The 25,316-nt window shown below is 37.1% G+C and overlaps 1 protein-coding gene across 1 annotated transcript in view; it reads right to left on the bottom strand.

Moving 5' to 3' along the window:
* The window catches only part of ERVK3-1 (endogenous retrovirus group K3 member 1), a 52,180-nt gene that overhangs the window by 3,525 nt on the left and 23,339 nt on the right, over positions 1–25,316 (bottom strand). The window contains exons 2-3 of the mRNA XM_069487233.1: positions 5,774–5,850; positions 3,499–3,583 (exon numbers count right to left, since the gene is read on the bottom strand). Of these exons, the coding sequence (XP_069343334.1) occupies positions 3,499–3,583; positions 5,774–5,844 (156 nt within the window). The 5' untranslated portion in view covers positions 5,845–5,850. The remainder of the gene's footprint in view (positions 1–3,498; positions 3,584–5,773; positions 5,851–25,316) is intronic.

Here is a 25,316-nt window from a genome sequence, read left to right as displayed (position 1 = left end):
TGGCTGTCTGTCCATCAGGGCCTGAACAATTTAAAATTTGTCAACTTTGAAATATGTCAGTCATCATTCCTATTCTGGTAAGAACAGTAGGAACTTGTTGTAAAGGCCAAGCTTTTGGCCAAAAACTTTTAGAAATAATTTTAACGTCAGCTCCAGTATCTATAAGTCTAACAAAAGATTTTTTCTAATTGAGGTCTTTGGTCATTAATAAAAATTTGCCAATATTGAGCGGCGGATGTAAAAGCCGCTAACACTTTGAATTAGCATTATTAAAAGCCAATATATGTAACATTAAATTTTTCAAGTCAGGCAGACTAACCGTTTTTTGCACAACATCTTGTAATTCATAAGTTTCATAATAAAACTTATGAAATCTGCATAAGTTTTATTAACATTTTCTTTAACATTTTACACAAGAAAACACAGACTGTTTAGAAGCTATTTTCTCTTATGCTCCAATATAGCACTGTTGAATTTGAGCAATAACTTGATCATCTTTTTTAAGATCTTAGTTTGTTTTTTTTTAAGTATTTTTATCAGCCTCTCTCAAGGGTGGATCATGCTTCTGGGAATCGTTTACATTAGAAAGCAGCAGTTCCCAAGCTTAAAGCTGCTGGCTTGAGCCGCGCAGAGAGCTCTTGCTTAAAGTGAAAGTTTACCCCCCCTTTCTTTTTTCTTCTTTTTTCTCTTTTTTAATTTTTTTATTTAATTTATTTTATTTAATTTATTTTTTCTTTAAGGCAAAGCCTTATTTGACTTCTGAAATCAAATCTTGTCTCCAGAAATACAGGGGGCATTTCTATAACTCAGTATTCTTAGGCTCAACACCCATCCCCCTGGCTGCAATGCTATGAAAATGGCCCATGCCCTCCTAGCTTCCCCTCTGCAAATAATACTGGGGGAAAGTACCCCCAAACACTGGGCATACTTTGAGACTCCTCTTTGTACCCTGATCCAGTAATTCATCATTATCTAGATAGCTCATCGGTGCCTTCAAGCAGATTTTTTTTTTTTTAATATTTATTCAGGTTTTCTAGCTGTTCTCAGTGGACGGTTGGCTTGAGTCATCTACACACGTATGACTGGAAACAGAAGTTATGTTGTAAAAAGGTATTGTATATGTTCACTGCTGGTCATTTTAAAATATATAAACAAATTCTTTGATATGCCTTTCTTTAAGAGGTGGGGTTAAATTTCCCTCCCCTTGAGTATGAGTTGCATGTAGTGACCTTCATCTAATAGAATGTGGCAAAATGATGGATTGTGACTCCTGAGGGTGGGTCAGAGCAGCTTCCCCCTTGCTCTCTTGCTCAGGGGAGGCCAGCTGCCACAGTGTAAAGGGATTCGAGGAGTCCTGTGGAAAGGCCCATGCAGTAAGGCATTGAGGCCTCTTGCCAACAGCCAGGTGAATTAGCCGTCTTAGGAGACCCTCCAGGCTCAGTGTGGCCTCTGGATACTACAGTCCAGGCCAACTTCTTTACTGCAACATGAAAGACTCTGAACGCAAACTACCCAGCTAAGCCAGCCTTGAATCTTAATCTGCAAACTGTGAGATGACGAATGTTAAACCAAGCAATTTTGGGGTAAATGGTTTTATATTAATAGTAATATGTTTGTTTTTAAATTTTATATTTTATTATTTGTAATTTAATATTCATTTTATGTGAAAAATGAAATCAATAGCTTAAAATTTTAAAGTAATATTTAAATAAAAAAGAATATGTTGTATGATCTCTGCTTCCAGTTAGGAATAAAAACAAGAGTTTTTCAGAACAGATGAAGTCATTTCCACAACAGTATTAACAGATAAGCCATTCAGAAACCCTTTAGGATTTATTCTTACTTCCTGAAGAGCTTCTATAATATGGTCTCTAGGCAAAATGAAAACATACATGAGCATTTGTCTTTTCCAAAGTAACACAATCTGACTATAGCTAAGTTACTGAATGGAACTATGCTTTTACATAAAAAGCTTAAAACCAATTAAAATATAATTTTAGTTCTTACCTGCTGACTTCTGGATGTAGTTCAGCCAGTCACTTCATGATGTTGGTGAACGCAAGTTCAGAGTATTTGGAGGTATGAATCTAACAGGTGCATCAGGTAATAATGTAGCAGATTCAATTTGTTTACAACTCTTGACACCCTAAATAAGCATTTTAAAAGTTTTCTTAAAACCATTACATAGTGATAATCCAGCTTATTATTGAATTATAAATAAAATAAATTGCTCTGAAAATTTTACTTTATTTATACCAAGTAAATTTACTTCAGCGGTGTTCAGGGCTATGTATTAAGAAAACATGCCCAACATAATCTTTTATAGTAATGATAAAGTCTATGAGACTATGTCTAAATCAGCCTTCCTCAACTGGGATTCTTCCTCTGAACCCCAGAACACAGCACATGGTGTAACTATTTTCTCCACCCTCCCAAAGACAGGACATAATCAGACTCATTCTAGATGCCAAGGAGAGGGGTTAACCCATTAAATAAAATGAATGTTTTAGGGTTAGGGTATTAAAACTTAATTCTTTTAATCAATCCACCTGATAAAGGCTGGTCTGAAGAGCAATTATAAATATTCTAAATATTACTAAATACCGTATGTAATGAACACAAACTACATGCCCAGAATTGTATCACAGGTTATGGGGGGGGGGAACTAGTAATATAAAGTGCAGCCTCCTTCACTTGTGAAAGATAAAATTAAAATGATCAATTAGTTACTATTAACCATGCAAGGTAAACCACTGTAAATCCTGTAAAAATTCAACAAAGGAAGGGCTCAGACTTTAAATCCTAGATGAAAAGTCAGGGCAAAATACATAAAATATTAGCTCTGTCACACCAGAATATTACATTTTACTTATTGCCATTATCTCTCCCACTAGATTTAAGCTTCATATAAAAGCACAGATTTTTGTCTATTTTGTTCACTGTTGCTTTCCCAGTTCCTAGAACAATGTACACAGTTGGTATGTAATAACTCTTTGTTCAATAAATAAGTGAAAAGATTGGAATGTGATAGTTTAAAGTGATAGTTGAAACCACAGAAAAAATGAGCTCTCCAAGAAAAAGCCAAATTACTGGTATGTTAATAGCAATGATAATAGCTGTACTTACTGAGTACATCCTCAGTACATTGTACTAAGAATTTTTCCATATTAAGCTCATTTAAACTTCTAAATATTTGAGGTAAGAACTATTATCCTCATTTTAAGACAAAAAGCTCAGAGAGTGAGGTAGCTCTCGCAGAGTCACACAGGATGAGCAGGAGGCAGAGCAAACTTCCATCATTTTCCACATCGTGTTTAAACCTCAGTGAGGTACAGGTGAGGGCATAAAACAATAAAATGACTACCTTTTATGGTTTTAATAATTATGAGATAACATTAGCTATAAAAAGTCATGAAAGTATAATAATTAGTTACTTACAGAGTAGCACTATTCAGGAATAAAGAAGAAAAAAAAGACTGGAAAGCAGCAGGGCCCCACCTTTTTGGCACCATTCATTTCCTTCACAGCCATCTTTATATCCCTGTTTCTTGTTTCGTTTTTTTGGAAAGCAAGAGATGCATATCTAAAATAGAAAGCAGAAAACCAAAAGGTTTTTCATTGACTTTAAATTACCTCAAACTTCATTTTGTAACCACTGGCTCAAATATAGTTTTCACAATAATAAATGCTCTTATAAAGGTTGATATATTAAGCCGGGCGCAGTAGCTCACGTCTATAATCCTAGCACCCTGGGAGGCCAAGGCGGGTGGATCGCTCAAGGTCAGGAGTTCGAGACCAGCCTGAACGAGACCCTGTCTCTACTAAAAATAAAAAGAAATTATATGGACAGCTAAAAATATATATATAGAAAAAAGTAGCCGGGCATGGTGGCGAATGCCTGTAGTCCCAGCTACTCGGGAGGCTGAGGCAGGAGGATCGCTCGAGCCCAGGAGTTGGAGGTTGCTGTGAGCTAGGCTGATGCCACGGCACTCACTCTAGCCCGGGCAACAGAGTGAGACTCTGTCTCAAAAAAAAAAAAAAAAAAAAAAAAAAAAAAAGGTTAATATACTTAGCTTGAAATCAGGAAGAATGTTTATTTAGGATAACTAAATAAAAACCAAATTAAAGATGAGAAATAAAAGATACTAAGCATTTCTCATGAATTATCTCCTATTAATTTTACATTAAAATTTAAAGTAAAACATTTGCAAAGCTGATATATGATAAAGTTGCAGAGATTAGCAATCTGGGGACTATTTATACTAAAAAAATTAAAATTAATTCCTATGTTCAAACATAACCTCCAGATGACTCAAAGGCTTGCAATGTGAAAGTCAAAATTTAAAACATTTACCAGAATATTTAAGAGAATATCTTTATGGCCTTGTTGTGGGGAAATATTTAGACCAAAAAAACAAAAAAAGTTGGAACATCAAATCAGAACTTTAACCATGTAATTGAGAAAGTCAGGCAAGAGCTATTCCTATAAAAGCACCAGACCTAGAGAGTGTCAGTGGAAGGATACACACCAAATCTGAAAAGTGGTTGTTTTCAAATGATGGGACTATGGATAATTTTTTATAACCTCCTTGTATTTTTGCATTTAATTGTATTTTCTAAATTTCCACACAGTATGTATAATACTTAAAACAAACTGTGGGGTTTTCTTTTCTTAAGGATTCAACAAGATGCTAAAAGAATCTTTCACATCAGGTAATACTACTAGGATTATAATACTACTTTAATGAAATGAATTAATACCACATTAATGAGTAAAATTTAGAAAGCATATACTCTTAGGTGACTCCATTAAATAAAATTAAACACCTGTTTTTTAACAAATTTCAACCCCAACTACAAACAGGATTCTCTCTTAATTGATAAAGATTTTCATATCTGAAATGAACAGCCATCATTTTTTTATCAGAAGACAGTAAAGGTATTTCCATCACCATTGTGATTTGAATGATCTGACAATGTCACAAAATAGAAAGTAGCAACATACAGATTGGAAGAGATTATATATAGATGATGTAGCTATCTACCTAAAAAGTATAAAAGTGTCATCTGAAAAGTAATTAAACTCAGAAATAATGGAATACAATTTTCTGAGCATCTACTATGTGCCAGGCTTTACTCCTAGTGCTTTACAAACTTAACTCATAGTTTCACAACATCGCTATGACAGTACTATCAACCTCACTTTATAGACAAAGAGGAGGCTGAGGTACAAAAAGGTCAAGTAAATTGCCCAATTTATTCATCAAGTTGCTGACAGACCTGGGAATTCAGCCAAAGTTCTCTCTTTCTGGAGTCCGTTCTCCTTAACTAAGGCACTCTACATTCCCTGTGAAACAGTGCATAACAAGATAAAGCACACGGAAGTCAGTCAGTCTGCTACATACCACTAGTAACAAGCTACAAAGTATAATCCAAGAAAGATCTGATTAAGAACAGCACGAACTAATGACTGCAGCTATTTGTCTATAATGACTGCAACTATTTGTCTGCATGGCCCCCTATACTAGCCTGGGACCCTCCTGTGGGAATGGCCTTTGACTGTATCCCCACGGTGGCTGATGTCTGGTACAGAACCTCCAGTGAGCAGCAGGCACACAGTAATGCACTTTGGACTGAATTTGGGAAACACATCTGTAGTTAGTAGAAGAATCATAAATTGAAATTTCAGAAACTAGGTATTTCAGAAATGAGACCTTCAATCAGCCTAAAAAAAGAGAAATAATATGAAGTTCAAAAAGAAATCTTGGCATACCTCAGATACTGAAGGGCAGAGACCACCAACATGTACCAAATAACCTTCATCTCTTCGTAAGGGTTCAGCATACATTTCTGCTTGTAGAAAAACAGAATATACCACAGAAATGATCATCATTGTATTGAGATGTTTAAGAAAAAATGAAAACTTGCCAAATATTTCATGGTTTCTTTTTACTATCACAAAGCTTATCATAAAGTTATCAACAAATATCAGCATGACCAGACTGAAGACCAAAGCCTGGAGTACAGTGTTAAGATTTCAGGGCCTTAATCGTATCATCTTGAAAAATAAATGGGCATGGATTAGTTGATATTAAGTTTCTCATAGCTCAAATGAATAAATTACATCTAAATGGAGTAATCAGTTACAGCTGTCCTTTGGTATCCCCGGGGGACTAGTTCTAGGACTCCCTACGGATACCAAGATCTGAGGATGCTCAAATCCCTTATATAAAATGGCATAGTATTTGCATATAATCCACAGACATCCTCCTATATACGTTAAATTATCTCTAGATTACTCATAATACCTAATAAAATGTAAATTATATGTAAATAGTTGTTATGCTGCATTGTTTAGGAAATAACAACAAGAAAGTTGGTTGAATCCATGAATACAGAACCCATGGGCTGACTGTACATCACGACTAAAAAAGTCTGTCATTTGTCCCTGGTTCAGAGAAGTGCTATGAGAACACTGGCTGTACACAGGATCTTAACTCCTTAGTGTTAGTGCTGGCTAGAGCTAGTGGTTTCAGAGACCTCTTTACACACATTCCTTTGTTGGGGAAATAACGTACCAAGAAAACCTTTCAATCAGAAAATATCAACAGCAGGTATTATACAGCTTGTGATAATGTTAAGAGCACATAAGAAAAAAACAGACAAATTACTTGAGTTAGACAGCATGATTTTGGAAACCACAAATACTAGGATTATAGATAATTTTTTTTTCTTGCTTGACAAAAAAAAATTCAAAATTCTTAGGCTGTCATCTCATAGTCAATATTGTGAAGGGAACCTGGTCTGAAATCAAAGATTCACTGAATTGAGACTTGAATTACTAGCAAATCCTGTACCTGGCACAGAGGGAGTACACAAATATTGTCGAATGAATCCATGAGTACTTTTACTTATGTTTTAATAATTTTTAAATAATAATGGGAGATTTGTAAATTTTATTGTGTTCATTAAGTAATAATAGTAACAAGAGTAGCCTAGCACTTATTGAATGCTCTGCTCCAGGCAACATGCTAAGCACTTTATATACACATCACCTCACATGATTCTCCCAACCACCCCATGAGGGAGCTATTATTAATATTATTTCCATTTTACAGATGATGATACTGAGGTCATGGAGTTTAGGTCACAAATCTGTTAAGTATTGGTGCTAGAATTCAGGCAGAGTCTTTCATCTTTAGGTAATCAATACCTAACCTTCTTCATTAACTTACTTCATTTAATTTGTTAATCTCTTTGGATTATAAATGTATTCTACAGAGAAAATAGTGAAACTACCTAACTTTACATTTTTATATTGCAGTGAAAAAGAAGTAAAGAGCTATAGTACACTAAAGGAGTCAGAAGGTATACATTACACCCATCACCTAACCCTTCACTAATTCAATGCAAAATATCTACTGGATACTCTATGGGCTGCACGCTGTACTTGGCAGTGAACAAAATCCCTGATCTTGCTGAGCTAGTATGTAAGGGTGGGAAGGCAGTGAACCCAGTAATCAATCAAGTATCAAGTAAGCAAAACACACAGTATTGTGACAAGTGATATGGTGGAAAATAATGCAAGGAAAGAAAAAAAGTTACAATTAAATCAGATGATATAATATTTTAAGTTGTGTATATGTATTAATATATGCATAAAGAAATGCATTGAAATGCTCACTAAAATATTCATAGTGGTTACTGAAGGTTGGAGAAACTTCAGGTAATTTTAATTTTCTTATATTTTCATATTTTATTTAAAAATCTTAGTAAGCCATTATTTATACAAGCAGAAAAAAATAAAACCATCGCTAATATGGAAAATTTAAAAACCCACAGAAACATACAGATAAAAATAAAGAGAGGTAGCATAACTATCACAAGAAATGATAGAATTTTCTCTAGTGCCTGTGATTATTCTAACTATTATAAACATTTAAGGACTATCTAAAGATGAAAATACTCCTGAAATAGATGAAATTATTAAAGTGAGGGAAAGCAAATAGTTTCCATCACTAATACCGATTTGATAGATTAGTACTGATTACCTGAGGAAAACTGAGAAGTTGGTTTTGTTCACCAGGTAACCGCACCTGGAAAGTGTCCAGTGAGGGATCAGTGGAAAAGAATGCAGCTTATCTACTTGCTAACTAAATCTTGGGTTTAAGCTTTTAGCAATTTTCTGCTCTTTAAAAAGTTGACCTCCAACTGGCCAATTTCTCACACAACACAGAAGCAGGTAAGTATTATTTTACAAATAGGTTAGGATTCCTCAGTAAATTGTTAAACCAACCTAGTGTAAACTTCAGATTCCATCTATCTTGTTCTATTTGATTTTCTTTCCTTCCTGAGAAGTCAACTCCTGTCAGGTTTTCTTTAACATCAAACCAGTCTTCACTTATTTCTTGGTAATTTCTACAGTCTCATAAATTGAAAACAATGAGCTATGAATTACCTACAATGTTTAACCCTCTGAAAAGCTATCTAAAAAGCATGATGAATCACTATAATTACTTGTTTTATATACAAACCTAAAGATGAATATTAAGCAAAATAAGAGAACCAAGCATAAAGCTTCTGTGAGAAGAGATTTCAGCAGTCCCGAAATGAAAAGTTCTTTTCAGTTTGAGTGATCTGCTTCCTAGTTTCCCTTTAATTAATATTGATTCCCAGTTTATTAAAACTGTTACTATTCTGATTTTTCAGTTGTTATTTATTGGAAAAAAGACATTATATACAGAATAAGATAAAACTTCTTTAAAAGGACTAAGTAGTGCTGCAGCTCTTTATATCATTAAAATTAATGATCTTTTTGGAATGACCATAATCTCTTTTCTTAGAGGAGAAAACTAAAAAATGTACACAATTTACAGAGATACAATTAGACACAAGACAGAAAGTTTTCAAATTGGAAACATGAAGCAGAAGAATAAAAGTCCGTATTATTATTCAGCATTATCGGATATATTAGGTGACTTTAAAGACAAGTCAAGCAAAAATAAGAACATAGTTAACATTCACAATCAGAATGATGCCATTGTAGTCAATTAAAAATATTTATTTTGACTTAATGAATAAACACTGGAGATATTTTAAACCTTGACTGTTTTCTGGCAACTATGAAAGATAATATATTTTTATACTAACTTTTATCATCAACTTTCAGTTGATCAAAGTCTACATTTATATCACCATTTTTTAAACCGTCTTTCTTGGGAGATGTATTTTGTTTAGGATGACTAGTGTCAGATAAAAAAGATATCTGAGGATTAAGATAATAAAAACAGTAATAAGGACTAGCAATTATTGAGCTCTTACTATGTGACAGGCACTCTTCACTGGCATTATTTAGCCCGTACAATAACGAAGGCTATGAGAGTAAAACCATCAACCTGACTTCACAGATGAGAAAACGGAATCTAAGAAACTCATTGCGCCAAGTCACAGTTAACAAGAATTAGAGTTTGAATCCAGTCTGTGTATAGTTACCATGTGCTAACACTAGTATTTTGGAAAGTGTGGCAGATACACACTAGAAGTACTTGAGATAACTTTGGGAGGTATATAAAAATATTAATAACATTATATATTTAATTACATAATTATATATAAATATTAATAACAGTTATGTATTTAATTTAGTGTATGCTTATGTATATCTTTTATTTATGGGAAATAATATTTCTTTCTTATATGTAAGAGTGAATTATTTTTCACACTTAAATTTTTGTGAAAAGGAGAATCATTTAAAGAAAAATACAGAATAACATTACAGGTAACATAGGGCTATGGTAAATTGTGAAGATGGTACACATGGATTGCTTTTGTCATTCTCTATCTTCTTTTCCCACAGAGCAGTTATCATCCCCTGATATCACATACACATTTGTACAGTAAATATCTTCTCCACTAGAGTGAGAGCCATGAGGGGAGAAATGATGTCTGTTTTATTATTATTTCATCAGTACCTGGCTCATTATAGAAATACCAGAGTGTTATTAATTGTACAAATGTATGGTAACTACATATATGTCTAAAATGATACATTTCAGAGACAAGCAGTATCACAAAATATCAATGCCATGTGGGAAAACATTAGAAGGGAAGGCAGATAATATAAACAGAAAAGTGGCGTTTTTTTCCCCTGTAAATCAGTGTTCATTGTTTTTAAGCTCACCTTAGAAGTTCACCAGCACTGTGATGCACAACAGTAAGTAGGTAAAGAATCCACTACAGTTCTGTAAACAGCTAACAGATCTTTCTCTTTTGTTTTAAACTAAATTGCAAGGCAGCGACCACCCAATTTAAAATCCATAACCTTTGCTGTATCTGGCAACAGCAACTCCAGCACTTACAGTCAGTTAAAAAGTTTCAGATTACCACAGCTCAAAACATTGGGACCTTATTATACTCTGTATTGTACTGTATTAAAATGAAGGAGTAGGAAGAGAAAAATGATTCTTATGCTACTACTGAGAAAAATGCATTCTATTTTCTTCCCAATATCGGGTTGTTCCTTTTTCACACATGGAATGTGCAAGAGCAGGGTGATAGAAGAACAAGTGGGAGAATTGGCACGCAGCATTTTATTTCAGTAAATACTTTAGAAAAGATAATTTCAGAGACGACCAAGCAGCTTTCAGATAAGGCAGTCTTGCTACAGTCCAGTAGAACATTAAGGATATTTTTGCAGAATGTAAAGAGACATAAAATTATTAATGCTTTCTTTAAATCTGTTTCCTGATGCCAACAAGCAAACTATTATTCCACTATGATGACCAGAGGCCCTGCAGGCCAAAAAGGTTAAGAAATCAGATGTCCATGGAGTTTCTGTGGAATATTTCACATAGACATATATTTATTAAACAACACAATGCTGACATGTTAAATATTGTATGCAAAATAAAAAGTTGCAAATCCTCAGCAGAAAATGTATTTCTGATGTTTCATTCTTGTAACTCTAAGGCTTCATGTTCCTGCTACCTAAATTTCTAATCTGTGCCTTTCTACTTTAGCTATTGATAAGTAGACCTTTTAACATCCCTGAATAGAAGTCACTTTATTATAATGTGAATACTGGCAATCAATCAATCAATCAATCTTGAAAAAATATGGCAATCTGACTTCTGGTTTCTGATCTGTAAGGAGCTTAGAGATCATCATTCCCGTCCACAGAACAAGAAAAAGGCTGAACAAATGGAAATCCCAACATCTCAGATCCACTGGAGAAATGAGGGTACACAGGAAACTGCTGCTCCCCAAATGAGAGAGACAGGCAGGCAGACACAGAGAACCACAACTCAGCCAGAACAGAAACCCACAAGCAGAAACTCTGCAGGACCCAGTACCAGGGCAGGAAAATCTAAACTGTAATTTATGACTAGCTGGAGGCTCAGCGTAGACAAGTTTAAGAGTTAAGGACGCCAGGGGTGCCTGGTCTTAGGCAGGCCCCCACACAGCTGTGGGTTTCACCTCCGGGAACCGTCCTACCAGGTTCCCACAGTGAAGGTCAGAGAAAGTCTCCTGTGCCTCAGCAAAGGGAGGGGAAGGCAGCCATGGTGCAACACACCAGCGCATTCTGTTCCCCTAGTAAGGCTGGCCCTCGAGAGAAACTTTCACCAGAGCCTAACCAACCCGTTTTTACCAAAAACTAACCAAGTTGGGGGAGGGGAAATAAATATCCCACTCCAGTCTGCTCCAGCCTTTTTGTCTCACTTGGGGGTAGAAACAAAACAAAACTGAGAAGCACTTTTGTGTAGGTCACAGCCAGGGGCACAGACTCACTGAAAACCTGAGAACTAACCACAGCACTGTCTAATGTCTCCCCTCCCCCCACACCTTGTCACACACCTACAGGGCTCCCACATAACAGGATGACAAAAGAAATAAGCACCTTCTTAGTCTCAAACTCAAAGACAAGAGAGGACAAACATAAGGGCACAAGAGGAAACTTTATCCTCCAACACCTAAAGCTAGTAAATAGTAAATAGTAAAACGGCCTAAACCCCAACCAGATAAACATAAAACCTCACAACAAATGCCTATTTATCATGGCTCCTTTTACCCAGTATATCATCATGTTCAACAAAAAATTACAAGGCATACTTAATATGGCAATAGGACTCAAGTGTTCCACAATCTTTTAAAACACTGTTGAAAATGTAATCTTTGATAACATGGTCGATTATAAAAAGTCAGGATAAGCAGGGATATTCAGCCAACACTAGCACTATTCAACATTATACTAGAGGTCTTAGTTAATTCAGTTAAGTTCCAAAAGGATAAACAGTTTAAATATCAGAAAACAACTAAAAAATGCCACTATTTGGAGATATTTGGAAGACAATAAGCATATCAATTATCAAATTAACTGAAAACCAGGCCCGGCAGTGCATGCCTGTAGTCCCAGCTACTAGGGAGGCTGAGGATGGAGGATCACCTGCATCCAGGTGTTTGAAGACCAGCCTGGGCAACATAGCAAAATCCCATCACAAAAAAGAAAATGATAATAAAACAAAAATAAAATTTAAAAAACTAATTCAAGTGTTCAGTATGGTGTTTGGATTAAAAATTAGCATATAAAAATTATTAGGTTCCTATATATTAATCAGTTAGGAAAATATAAAAATAGGACTTCAAATAGAAAAAAAAAATCCATAGAATACCTAGAACAAATCTAACAAGAAATATGCAAACTTACATAATAAAATTTTACAACTTTACTAAAAGAATATGAGACTGGGGGCTGTGGCTCATGCCTATAAACCTAGCACTTTGAAAGGCCGCTCAGAAGTTCAAGACCAGCCTGAGCATGAGTGGGACCCTGTCTCTAGAAAAAAATGGAAAAATTAGCCGGGCATGGTGGCGCATGCCTGTAGTCCCAGCTACTAGGGAGGTGAGGCAGGAGGATCGCTTGAGTCCAGGAGTTTGAGGTTGCTGTGAGCCAGGCTGACGCCACGGCACTCTAGCCCAGGCAACAGAGTGAGACTCTGTCTCAAAAAAAAAACATAAATAAATAAAAGAAGAAGTGCCAATACCTGACCAAATTCCTGACCTTCAAAAATGAGAGGTAAATTATTAATAAAAGAATTGCTCGTTAAAACCACTAAGTTCTAAGATAGTTTGTTATATGGCAATAGATAACAGGAACCAGTACATGATTATTTTCATTTAGTTTGTATATATTTTGTTTGCATACACTTTTTTTTTTTTTGAGACAGAGTCTCACTCTGTTGCCCAGGCTAGAGTGAGTGCCGTGGCATCAGCCTAGCTCACAGCAACCTCAAACTCCTGAGCTCAAGCGATCCTCCTGTCTCAGCCTCCCGAGTAGCTGGGACTATAGGCATGCACCACCATGCCGGCTAATTTTTTTTTATATATATATTTTTAGCTGTCCATATAATTTCTTTCTATTTTTAGTAGAGATGGGGTCTCGCTCTTGCTCAGGCTGGTCTCGAACTCCTGAGCTCAAACGATCCGCCCACCTCGGCCTCCCAGAGTGCTAGGATTACAGGCATGAGCCACCGTGCCCGGCCTGCATACACTTTTTAACTAAAGATTTTCATGTTTTTTGAGGAAATCTTTGTGTAACTATCCTTATTGGCCCAAATGAGGTCATCCAATTCCTATCAAGATTGCAAACTGTCATAGGCTTCTGGTCCCAACAGAATCAACCCTGGGAAGGAAAAAACAGAAGTAAATCCAGATTCCAGGAACAGTAACAGCAGCAGCAACAAAAACAAACAGAAACTGCTGGAGATCCAGAAGCTGTACTGAACTTATCTGAGAGGAAACTGGTGACCAGAAGCAAAGGGCAGCAGAGGTCGGAGTTAAAAGACAGATTAGCTAAAAGCTTTTTTGAATTCTGCCCTTGCCCCTCCTTGATTGTCCCTTCACCACAGAAATTAGCAGCAGCAGCCTAGATGTCTTTGGCAGCAAGATAAAATGCAGACAACACAGAAACCCTGTGGGGGAAAGCTGTGGAAACAGGTGCAGTGCCCTCGGCGCTCACCCTTCCTGCCCCCACTCGTGCTCCCACAGCAAGGGCCAGGGGTGCGGAGCCGAGAGGGAGTTATGATCTAAGGACACTGCCTCTTCCCGATATTACTCATTCTGAGAGTGCAAGAAGCAAACCCTCATCAGAAGTTGCCTGATGCAGCATCAGCCGAGAGGAGACTCAACAGCACTTCAGCGGTGCCAGGCGGCTGGCTGACCTGAGACTCAGGCCCTTCCTCTCCTTAAACTCACCTGGACTGACACAAATTCCAATGCACATTAGAGTAAGTAACTAATACCCCCCCCCAAGGGACATAGACAAACAGATACATCTGGAGCATAAAACTACTGTAAAAGAAAGACAACACACTAAACAATTTATGCCATCTGAAGTAGAATTATTGGAATGGAGGATCCAAGAATACAGCCCTGAGAAGTCAATGAGAGATGTAAACACTACGAAATGAAACAAGAAACAACAAAAAAGAATCAAGTAGAAATATTGAGCATGAAAAAGAGACAATATCCAGATAATCGGAGTTTCAGAAGGAGGGAAGAAATAAAGCATTTCAAGAAATAATGAGGGTAACTTCCCAAAATTAAAGATAAAAGAAGTCAGTATTATAAGGGCTCAAAGAGCCAAATAACAGAGGAAACTATTCCTAGAAAATTTAAGTTCACCAAAGAAAAAATTCGAAAACACTGAAAGAAAAGAATAGACCAACGCCAAAGCAAAAGAATAAGATTAATACATATCACAGCAAGTAACACTGGATACAAGATGGAGTAACCCAAATTCACAATCCATACTTCTTGAGGCAAGGGTTTTTTCAGAATTTAAAATTGCTATAGCTTGAATGTATCCTCCAAAAACCATGTGTTGGAAACTCAATATCCAATGCAACAGTATTGGGACTAAGGATCAGCCCTCACGGACGGATTCATGCTGGCCCTGCACTGAGAGTGCGTCCATCAGGAGGGGTTCATTATAAAGGGGCGAGTTCCCCCACTGCCTCGCTTTCTCTGCCCAGCGAGATACCAGCCTCTCGCTCTTGGACTTCCTATCCTCCAGAACTGTGAGCCAATAAACTTCTGATTCATTATAAACTGCCCAGTCTGTAGTATTCTGTTACAGACAGACAAAACAGACTAAGACAAGAATTTTTAAGATTTTACAAAAGTAATATGGTATATATCATATAGTATGTAACATCCAGAGCAGTGTCTAAGGCACTAACCCATAATTGAACTCATTAATATTTTGAAGCAAAATCTGTAAATACTCACACTAAATGAGATGAATAAAAGCCATAAAGGCCGGGCGCGGTGGCTCACGCCTGTAATCCTAGCACTCTGGGAGGCCGAGGTGGGCGGATCGTTTGAGCTCAGGAGTTCGAGACCAGCCTGAGCAAGAGCGAGACCCCATCTCTACTAAAAATAGAAAGAAATTATATGGACAGCTAAAAATATATATATAAAAAAAAATTAGCCGGGCATGGTGGCGCATGCCTGTAGTCCCAGCTACTTGGGAGGCTGAGACAGGAGGATCGCTTGAGCTCAGGAGTTTGAGGTTGCTGTGAGCTAGGCTGATGCCACGGCACTCACTCTAGCCTGGGCAACAGAGTGAGACTCTGTCTAAAAAAAAAAAAAAAAAAAAGCCATAAATACCCTCATGTCAGTTCAGGTTGGGTTCTTCTGCCAAACGAGCCATAAACAGCCTCATGTCAGCTTGTTGGGTTTTGTTGCCAAATGAGTTACAAAAAGTCCTTTGGTTTTCAGATCTTTTTTTGATTTTGGAATTCCAGGTAAGGGATTGTTACCTCTATTTTAAAAGTCTTGAATTAAAAGAACTTTACATTTAGAATTTTCCATCCAGACAAAATATCATTCCAATATGTTAGGTAAAAATATTCTCAAGAATACAAAGCCTCAGAATGTCACATAAAGCCCACTAAACACAATCTTGGAGGAATATTGAAAAGAAAAAGAAAAAGGGAGAAACAAAGTAAAAGTAGTCAAATGCCTTGATATCAAAAAAAACTCTGACTTAAAATACTAGCAATACATTCACTGGGAACGGGGAGTCAGGACACACATCCTGAGAACATAAGAGTGTGCTAGAGTATTTGTCGTATGTGGGGGAAGAAAAAGCTACTTTAAGTGTAATCAATATGCAGAAATAAACAGGAATGGGTCTAAAGGACAACCAGCATAAGAACAATAGTAGAAAAAAAAAAAAAACTCAACCTATCCAATGAAAGGCAGGAAAGGGGGAAAAGGACGAAAAGTAAGCCCAATTAGAGTAATTAGAACAGGAGTCGAGGCAGGAGGATCATTTCAGGCCAGGAGTTCACGACCAGCTTGAGCTAGAACGAGACCCCATCTCTACAAAAAATAGAAAAATTAGCTGGGCATGGTGGCATGAATCTATAGTCCCAGCTACTCCAGAGCCTGTGGCAGGAGGACCACTTGAGCCCAGGAGTTGGAGGTTGCTGTGAGCTATGATGATGCCACGGCACTCTAGCCTGGGAGACAGAGCAGGACCCTGTCTCAAAAAAAAAAAAAAAGAATTACAATATTGTAAACGAGTTGAACTTGCCAATTTAAAAAGAAATTAGGCCAAAGATTTTATGGTGGGTTAAAAAATCATAAAGCAATACAGTCCCTACAAGAGACATATTTAAGAAAGGATACATCAGATGAGTATGAACCAAAATAAAGCTACAGTAGCAATCATACTAAAATTTAAGGCAAAAAATATCATAAAGGACAAATTCAGATACTATATACTTATAAAACAAAAATGTATCATCATCATGAACACATCCACAGCAAACAAGAAAGCTTCAATATACATCAGGAATAAATACCACAAATACAGGTGTAAAAATTCAAGTGTAGTTGAGAATTTTAACATCAATTCATCAAGAAGAGAACAATATAAGTAGAGATATTGAAGATCCCTGCAAAAAAACTAGAGAATACCTATTATTTTCATGAGCATACAGCACATACACACACTGGTCATATAATAGAAAAAGCGTGCCTCCAAACACTTGAGAGGATCAATACCAGACAGACTGTATTCTCTTACAAAAATGGGATAAAATTAGAAATTAATGACAAAAAGATGGTTTTTAAAATCTCATGTTTGAGGCCGGGCGCAGTGGCTCACGCCTGTAATCCTAGCATTCTGGGAGGCCGGATGGGTGGATCGCTCGAGGTCAGGAGTTCGAGACCAGCCTGAGCAAGAGCGAGACCCCGTCTCTACTAAAAATAGAAAGAAATTATATGGACAACTAAAAATCTATATAGAAAAAATTAGCCGGGCATAGTGGCGCATGCCTGTAGTCCCAGCTACTCGGGAGGCTGAGGCAGTAGGATTGCTTAAGCCCAGGAGTCTGAGGTTGCTGTGAGCTAAGCTGATGCCACGGCACTCACTCTAGCCTGGGCAACAAAGTGAGACTCTGTCTCAACAAAAAAAAAAAAAAAAAAAAAAAAAATCTCATATTTGGAAACTACATAACTAGATAATTCAAATTAAAAGGTAAAAACATGTAAACATTTTTTAAAATACTTATTAGCACTTAATGGTAATGAAAATTCAAGGCTACCCTCTAACTGGATCAACTTGGCTGACCTGTCATTCCCAAACCAATCACTGCGGCCAAAGGAATGGTAAAAACCAGTGGGTTCTTTAAACCACAAGACTAGGATTAGGCTGATTTGCTTAGGCCACAGGAATCCACAGTATAGCAGAAGCAGCAGGGGCAGTGGGAAGAAATCTGGTATCGTATCTGGAAGAGCAAAGAGGAGATACATGGAAGAGAATGGAGGCAACAATGCCTACAGAGCTTTAATTCCAGTTCGGCCACAATTCCCTAAGGTTAATTACTGATCATGTGATTTGGGATGGGATCTCAGTTTTCTTAGGTGAAAAACGAAAACACTAAGAGTCCTTTTAGCTCGAGGAGTTTGCAATTACATCATGATGTTTTGTTCAAGCTATAACAGGGTCTGGCACATATTGGTATGTACGTACAGAATGAATGAGAAGTTTACCACATTCAATGTGAGAGATTCTTAGGGCCAGTACCTAAAGCAACTAATGGATTTCCAATAGATAAACGAGAAAAGGATGTAAAATTTACAATCCACAGAGGAGAAGCTAGTAGGCTTCTTTTAAAATGTTCAAAGTTCCTAATTAAAGAAATTAAAATTAAAAACAAAAAATGTAACTGCCATTTCACATCTATTCAATGAATTTTAAAATGTGGTAATCAATAAAGGGAAAGTAGAGAAACTACTAATTGCATAAACACTGTCAGAAATTATTGAAAATGTTTACATTTAATGCATTAGTAACACTTCTGGAAATACAGAAATAATCCTGAGTAATCCAAAAGAAAGCAAAATACCTATATGGACTAAAATGTTTTATTGTAGTATTTCCTATTATAATAGGAGGGAAAACCCAGATGCAACATAATTGTATAAAAACCAGGTAATAATGAAATTATGCTTTAATGATAGATTATATAGTCACTGTCATAGTATTAGGAGAATATATTTAATAAATTGTATCATTTAGGGGAATCTATGGAGTCCAATAACCATGAAACATTCACATTAAAACTGCTATGACCATTTAATTTTTAAAGTTATTAAAACCTCAAAGCTTGTGTTTAAAAATCTGACAAATTTGGTACCCTGTGTTTTGAAAACGTCTAGACTTCACCAAGAATGGGCCAGTAATCATGACATTTTAGATATAATTCACAGAAATATTAACTTCCAAGAGTATTTTATTTTTATACTAAAAGAGAATATGGGCCGGGCGCGGTGGCTCACACCTGTAATCCTAGCACTCTGGGAGGCCAAGGCAGGTGGATCGCTCGAGGTCAGGAGTTCGAGACCAGCCTGAGCAAGAGTGAGACCCCGTCTCTACTAAAAATAGAAAGAAATTATATGGACAACTAAAATATATATATACAAAAAATTAGCCGGGCATGGTGGCACATGTCTGTAGTCCCAGCCACTTGGGAGGCTGAGGCAGGAGGATCGCTTAAGCCCAGGAGTTTGAGGTTGCTGTGAGCTAGGCTGACGCCACGGCACTCACTCTAGCCCGGGCAACAGAGTAAGACTCTGTCTCAAAAAAAAAAAAAAAAAGAGATATGATATAGCTACTCTTATTGAGTGTGCAACTTATGACAGCTTTGGACTTTTTAAATAAAACGTGTGGAAAATTTTCAACTCCACTATGCCAAAGAAAGTATTGGTCTTATTTCTACTAAATGCTTTATATTTTATCTGTTTCATTGGCTCAGCTCCACATGAAACCAGGGCCTACCTTGATTTCTGGAATGCTGCCCCCATGCTTTACTCCTAGGCTTTGTTGCCAGGGTTGCAGCTGCACAACCAATTCTCATTAAAATCTGAGTCTAAGAAATGCAGGTCTATGGAAACGGATATAAAGGATTTCATCATCTTCTCACAATTCACCATGAGGACTGAACTCCCGCTCTTCCCAAGCCATACAACTACTTGAACCCTCCTCTACCAACTCACACACCAGACAGAATAAATGCAGCAGTTCAGTCTTAAATATCCAAATAAAAACAGTCATAAAGGAGAAAATGGCACAGTAACAAACCTTAAAGTCTGGTAAAAGTTATTTCAAAATGACTTCTAATACTCATGATGTAGGCATAGGTTATAGCTGGATACTCATACAGTGATGTGATTTTAGAAATAATACTTCTCAAGAATAAATACTTGCCAGAAAGAATGGGCACTCTGCAATAACAGTTCCAGAATAACAATTTCAGGAACTTCAAGTCAGGAAAACAAAAACCACAAGGAATTTACTCCAAATGCAAAATACTCCATAAGCTATTGATTCTGTTGCAGAACACTCACACCCTAAAATTTTCTTGGAAATGGAGGAAAAAAATTTAAGGGCAATTTATACTTCTTTTCCCTTTTTTACTAGGATCTTAGTATTTTCAATTATAACTAAACAGCTCAAATTCTCTCATGCCAAGTAAAAAGGACAGTGTTTTATTAAAACATAATATTTTGAATGTTGGTATACCATTGGAATTCTTATAACATGTGGAACCTTAGAATTTTAACTATATTGGAGAAAAGAATTAAGGTGAGCAAAACATCTTGGGGTTAAGTACACACAGCTGAGTCTGTTTCCCGGGCAATTTCTTTACAGTTAACTAAATAAAAGAAAAAGATGGGGGAGGGGGGAGAGTGAAGTGTATTACCCCTAGACAATCTGATTATACAACATGTACTTTAAATTACAGAAACAAAGCACACAGATAACAGTTCTAAAAAGTGACTATTAGTTGCATTTTTTAGGTAATCAAATTATAAAATCTTTAAGTGTACTTCATAACTTCATAAAGCTTTTTTTAAAGTATAAGAGAAATACATGATATTTCTTTTAAGAGACGTGGTCTTCCTCTGGCACCCAGGCTGGAGTGCAACAGCGCCATCATGGCTCACTGAGAAATACATCAAAATGCTTGTTAAAAATATAGATTAGGATCCCCTCATACCCCTTAGGATGGCTACTATCAAAAAAAACAAAAAATAAGTGTTGGCGAGGATGTGAAGAAATCGGAAACCCTGTGCACTGTTGGTGAGACTGTAAAATGGTGCAGGTGCCACGGAAAACATAATTACAGGTCCTTGAAAAATTAAAAATAGAAATACCACATGATCCAGCAATCCCATTTCTGGGATACAGTCAAAAGAATTGAAGGCAGGGTCTTGAAGAGATATCTGTACACCCATGATAATAGCAGCACTATTCACAATAGCCAACCCAAACGTCCATCGAGGGATAAAGAGATAAACCAAATATGGTACATACACAATGGAGTATAATTCAGCCTTAAAAAGGAATGGAATTCTGCCATATGCTATAACATGAATGAGCCTTGTGGACATCATGTCAAGTGAAGTAAGCCAGTCATGAATACTGCATGATTCCACTTAAATGAGGTCTCTAAAGTAGTCAAGTTCATAGAAACATAAAGTAGGTGGGTAGCAGGGGATGGTGGTAAGGGGAAAAGGAAAGTTACTGTTTAATGGGTATAGAGTTTCAGTTTTACAAGATAAAAATGTTTTGGAGATCTGTTTCACAGCAATGTAAATATGCTTAACGCTACTAAACCATACACTTACAAATGATTACCATGATAAATCTCATGTTATGTGGAGTCTTTAAAAATTTATTCTTCAACTACATCAATGTTATGTGGTTTTTACCAGTACTATGGAAAACATTTTTCCAATGGAGATTCAGGGTGAATTCACCCTTGGAGATTCTGATAAGTTGATAAAGATGAAAATTTGGTGGAATTTTTTTTTTTTGCTTTTACCAACTATCACTTTTTTTCCCCCAGATAGGTCTTATATCACCATGGCACAAAACTCAAGATTCAAGATATTAATTATGAAAACTAAATCTCCTTCCCACTTTACCCCTAGCCACCCAGTTCTCCTCTAACACAGCCACGAATATTAGTTTCTTCTGTAGCCTTTACAGGTATCCAATATATGTAAAAATATTTTTACATAGTATCATATATCATTGGCACCCTACCTTTTCACTTCATACTACATCTTGAAAATCAGGCAATAGCAATAACTTTTTAAAAACTACCTCCCTCAATTATTTATTTATTTATTTATTTTTTGAGACAAAGTCTCACTCTGCTGCCTGGGCTAGAGTGCCATGGCGTCAGTCTTGCTCACAGCAACCTCAAACTCCTGGGCTCAAGTGATCCTCCTGCCTCAGCCTCCCAAGTAGCTGGGACTACAGGCATGCGCCACCATGCCCAGCTAATTTTTTCTATATATATTTTTAGTTGTGTGGCTAATTTCTTTCTATCTTTTAGTAGAGACAGGGTCTCGTTCTTGCTCAGGCTGGTCTTGAACTCCTGAGCTCAAACGATCCGCCCACCTCGGCCTCCCAGAGTGCTAGGATTACAGGCGTGAGCCACTGCGCCCGGCCCTCCCTCAGTTTTTAAAGGCTGCATTTTTATATCAGTATAAATAGTCTCTGACAGATGGAAAAGTAAGTTGTTTTTAATATTTTACTATTGTAAGAAATGCTGCGAAGAATAACCTGTATATTCACACATGTGGAAATATGATGAAGTAAATCCAAACCTAAAGGATTTATCTGCAGGATAAATACCAAGAAGTGAAAATGATTAATCAAAGGACACATACATTTAAACTTTGGTAGGCATTTTTAAACTTTGGCAGATATTTCCCAAATCTCCTAAGAGAATGTACCAACCTATACTTCCTCTAACAATGCATCAGAGTATCTGTATTTTCTATCTTTCAAAAACTATTTTCTTAAAAGGCTTCCCTAATTTCAAACATAAAAAGGGAAAAAAAATCTGTATTCCTTCTCTCAAGGATCTGATTTTTTCCTGATGACTACCCAGCTATATATACTGCCAAAAAAAAAAAAAAAAAAATCCTTATCTCCTTTTCACACTAAAATGTGTCATTATATTCTAGATTTCCATATGAATTTGGGACTACTTTTATTCTGTACCACTAATCTATCTAATCATATACCTGAATCATGATGTTTTGACTACTGTAACTTTAGAATATACTTTTAATATCTAGGAGAACTAGTTCCTTTTTAAAAGTTCCTTTTTTTAAGAATTTTTCTGGGCCGGGCGCGGTGGCTCACGCCTGTAATCCTAGCACTCTGGGAGGCCGAGGCGGGTGGATCGCTTGAGGTCAGGAGTTCGAGACCAGCCTGAGCAAGAGCGAGACCCCGTCTCTACTAAAAATAGAAAGAAATTATATGGACAACTAAAAATCTATATAGAAAAAATTAGCCGGGCATGGTGGCGCATGCCTGTAGTCCCAGCTACTCGGGAGGCTGAGGCAGTAGGATCACTTAAGCCAAGGAGTCTGAGGTTGCTGTGAGCTAGGCTGACGCCACGGCACTCACTCTAGCCTGGGCAACAAAGTGAGACTCTGTCTCAACAAAAAAAAAAAAAAAAAGAAAAGAATTTTTTCTGGATAATCTTATTTTTTCCTTACAAAATTTTAGATTCAGCTGGTCTAATCCTTAAAAATCCCACTGATATTTTTATTGGGATCATGTTATATTATTGATTAAAGAAGAATAACATTTTTCACATGTTGAATCATGATGGTGACTCTCTATATCATCTTTTAGGTTTTAGATGATTCTGCTACAGGTGACCTGCATTTTGAGAAACAGCCCTGCCCGTCCAACTGCAGGACAGTGGTGCCTGACAAGGGGCGAGGGAAGCCACTGCCCACAGTGCAGGCCACGTCTAGCAGCGGGCTGCAGCCTAACAGTGCTATGTATCAGTGCAAAGTTATCCTTGTTAGAGAGATCAATAGTTCTTCCCAGCGGCAGAAACTGCACTCCAAACCACTTTCTATGTCCCTAGGGTAGAGGACAACTGCAGCTGAAGTAAGAGGTTCAGAATTCCATTCTATACAGGAACTTAAAACTCAGTGGTTTATTATAGGTTTAAGAGAACCAGAATGACATGAGACCCTGGGTGTGGGGAGGAAAAATTAACACTGTGACTTGAAAAGATCATTCTCCCATCTTCCACTCCTAATTCACTTAAAAGATCAGCATTTCAGGTAAATATACTAAGTTGCATAAAATTAAAACCTATGTGACTAAGTAAGTCCCAGCTGAAAGGAATGGGCTCAAAAAGGCTTTTCTAGGCCGGGCGCTGTGGCTCACAGCTATAATCCTAGCACTCTGGGAGGCCAAGGCGGGTGGATCACTCGAGGTCAGGAGTTTGAGACCAGCCTGAGCAAGAGCGAGACCCCCGTCTCTACTAAAAATAGAGAGAAATTATCTGGCCAACTAAAAATATATAGAAAAAAATTAGCTGAGCATGGTGGCGCATGCCTGTAGTCCTAGCAACTCAGGAGGCTGAGGCAGAAGGATTGCTTGAGCCCAAGAGTCTGAGGTTGCTGTGAGCGAGGCTGACTCCACGGCAATCTAGCCTGGGCAACAGGGTGAGACTCTGTCTCACAAGGAAAAAAAAAATAAAGGCTTTTCTTTTCTTAAGAGACAAGGTCTTGCTCTGTTGCCCAGGCTGGACTGCAGTGGCACAATCATAGCTCACTGCAGTCTCAAACTGCTGGGTTCAAGCAATCCTCTTAGCTCAGCTGGGACTATAAGCATGCGCCATGATCCCAGCTAATTTTTTTTTTTTTTTTTTTTAAAGAAACAGGGTCTTGCTGTTGTCCAGGCTGTTCTCAAACTCCTGGGCTCAAGCGATCTTCCTGCCTCCACCTTCCAAAGTGCTAAGATGACAGGTGTGAGCTGCCATGTCTTGCCTCAAAAAGGCTTGTTGAAGTGACAGGCAGAGCTTTAGTGTACGAAAAGCACTCACCCTAACAATGGCCAGCTAATTAATTAAAATCACCAACTATTTACATAAGCATATCCCCTTAGATGGCAATTATTTCCAGATACTTCTAAACTGGACCATTAACTAAAAAACTGGAAATTTAATATCAGTTTCCATTCCCTACACTTTAAACTAGTATCAGACTTTAAAATATTTTCTATCTATAGGCCAGACATAGTGGCTCATGCCTATAATCCCAGCACTTTGGGAAGCCAAGGCAGGAAGATTGCTTTGAGACCAACCTGGGCTAAATAGTGAGACCTCATGTCCCCCAAAAAATTTAAAAATTAGTTGGGAATGGTGGTGCATGCCTGTAGTCCTAGCTACTTGGAAGGCTGAGGTTGGAGGATAGCTTGAACCCAGGAGTTCAAAGTTACAGTGTGTTATGATTGTACCACTATACTCCAGCCTGGATGACAGAGCAAGACCTTGTCTCTTAAAAATACATATATTTATATACATTTTTTTCTAGCTATAGATGAAGATTTTCACATTGGATCAAATTCCCAAAACTGAAGAGCTAATACCAATTATTCTATTCCCTGAAAGTTTCCCAAACTCCTTCTTTATAGATATTAACATTTAGAAAGGGAAAAACTCAGAGCCATTAAAGCTGATGTGTGAAAAAATATCCCATTGTATTTCTGGGTTTTAAAAAATTTCAATTTCTACAATGTGTACATTCTCTCACATTTGGTGAACAGATTATTCCTTTTGCCTCTGTGGGGGGTGGGAGGCTCAATACCTAAACCCAACAGATTGCTTCTAGTAGGCTGGTACGCATAGCAAGATTCTATCAAGTCAGAATGGGAAATCAGGATCAGAAGTCAGCCCTATGACCACGAAACCAGGAAA

The sequence above is a fragment of the Eulemur rufifrons genome, chromosome 14 (genome assembly GCF_041146395.1).
Source record: "Eulemur rufifrons isolate Redbay chromosome 14, OSU_ERuf_1, whole genome shotgun sequence".
NCBI classification, from domain to species: Eukaryota; Metazoa; Chordata; class Mammalia; order Primates; family Lemuridae; genus Eulemur; species Eulemur rufifrons.
The sequence above is the reverse complement of the archived record's forward strand: the minus strand, read 5'-3'. Positions and strand labels throughout refer to the sequence as shown.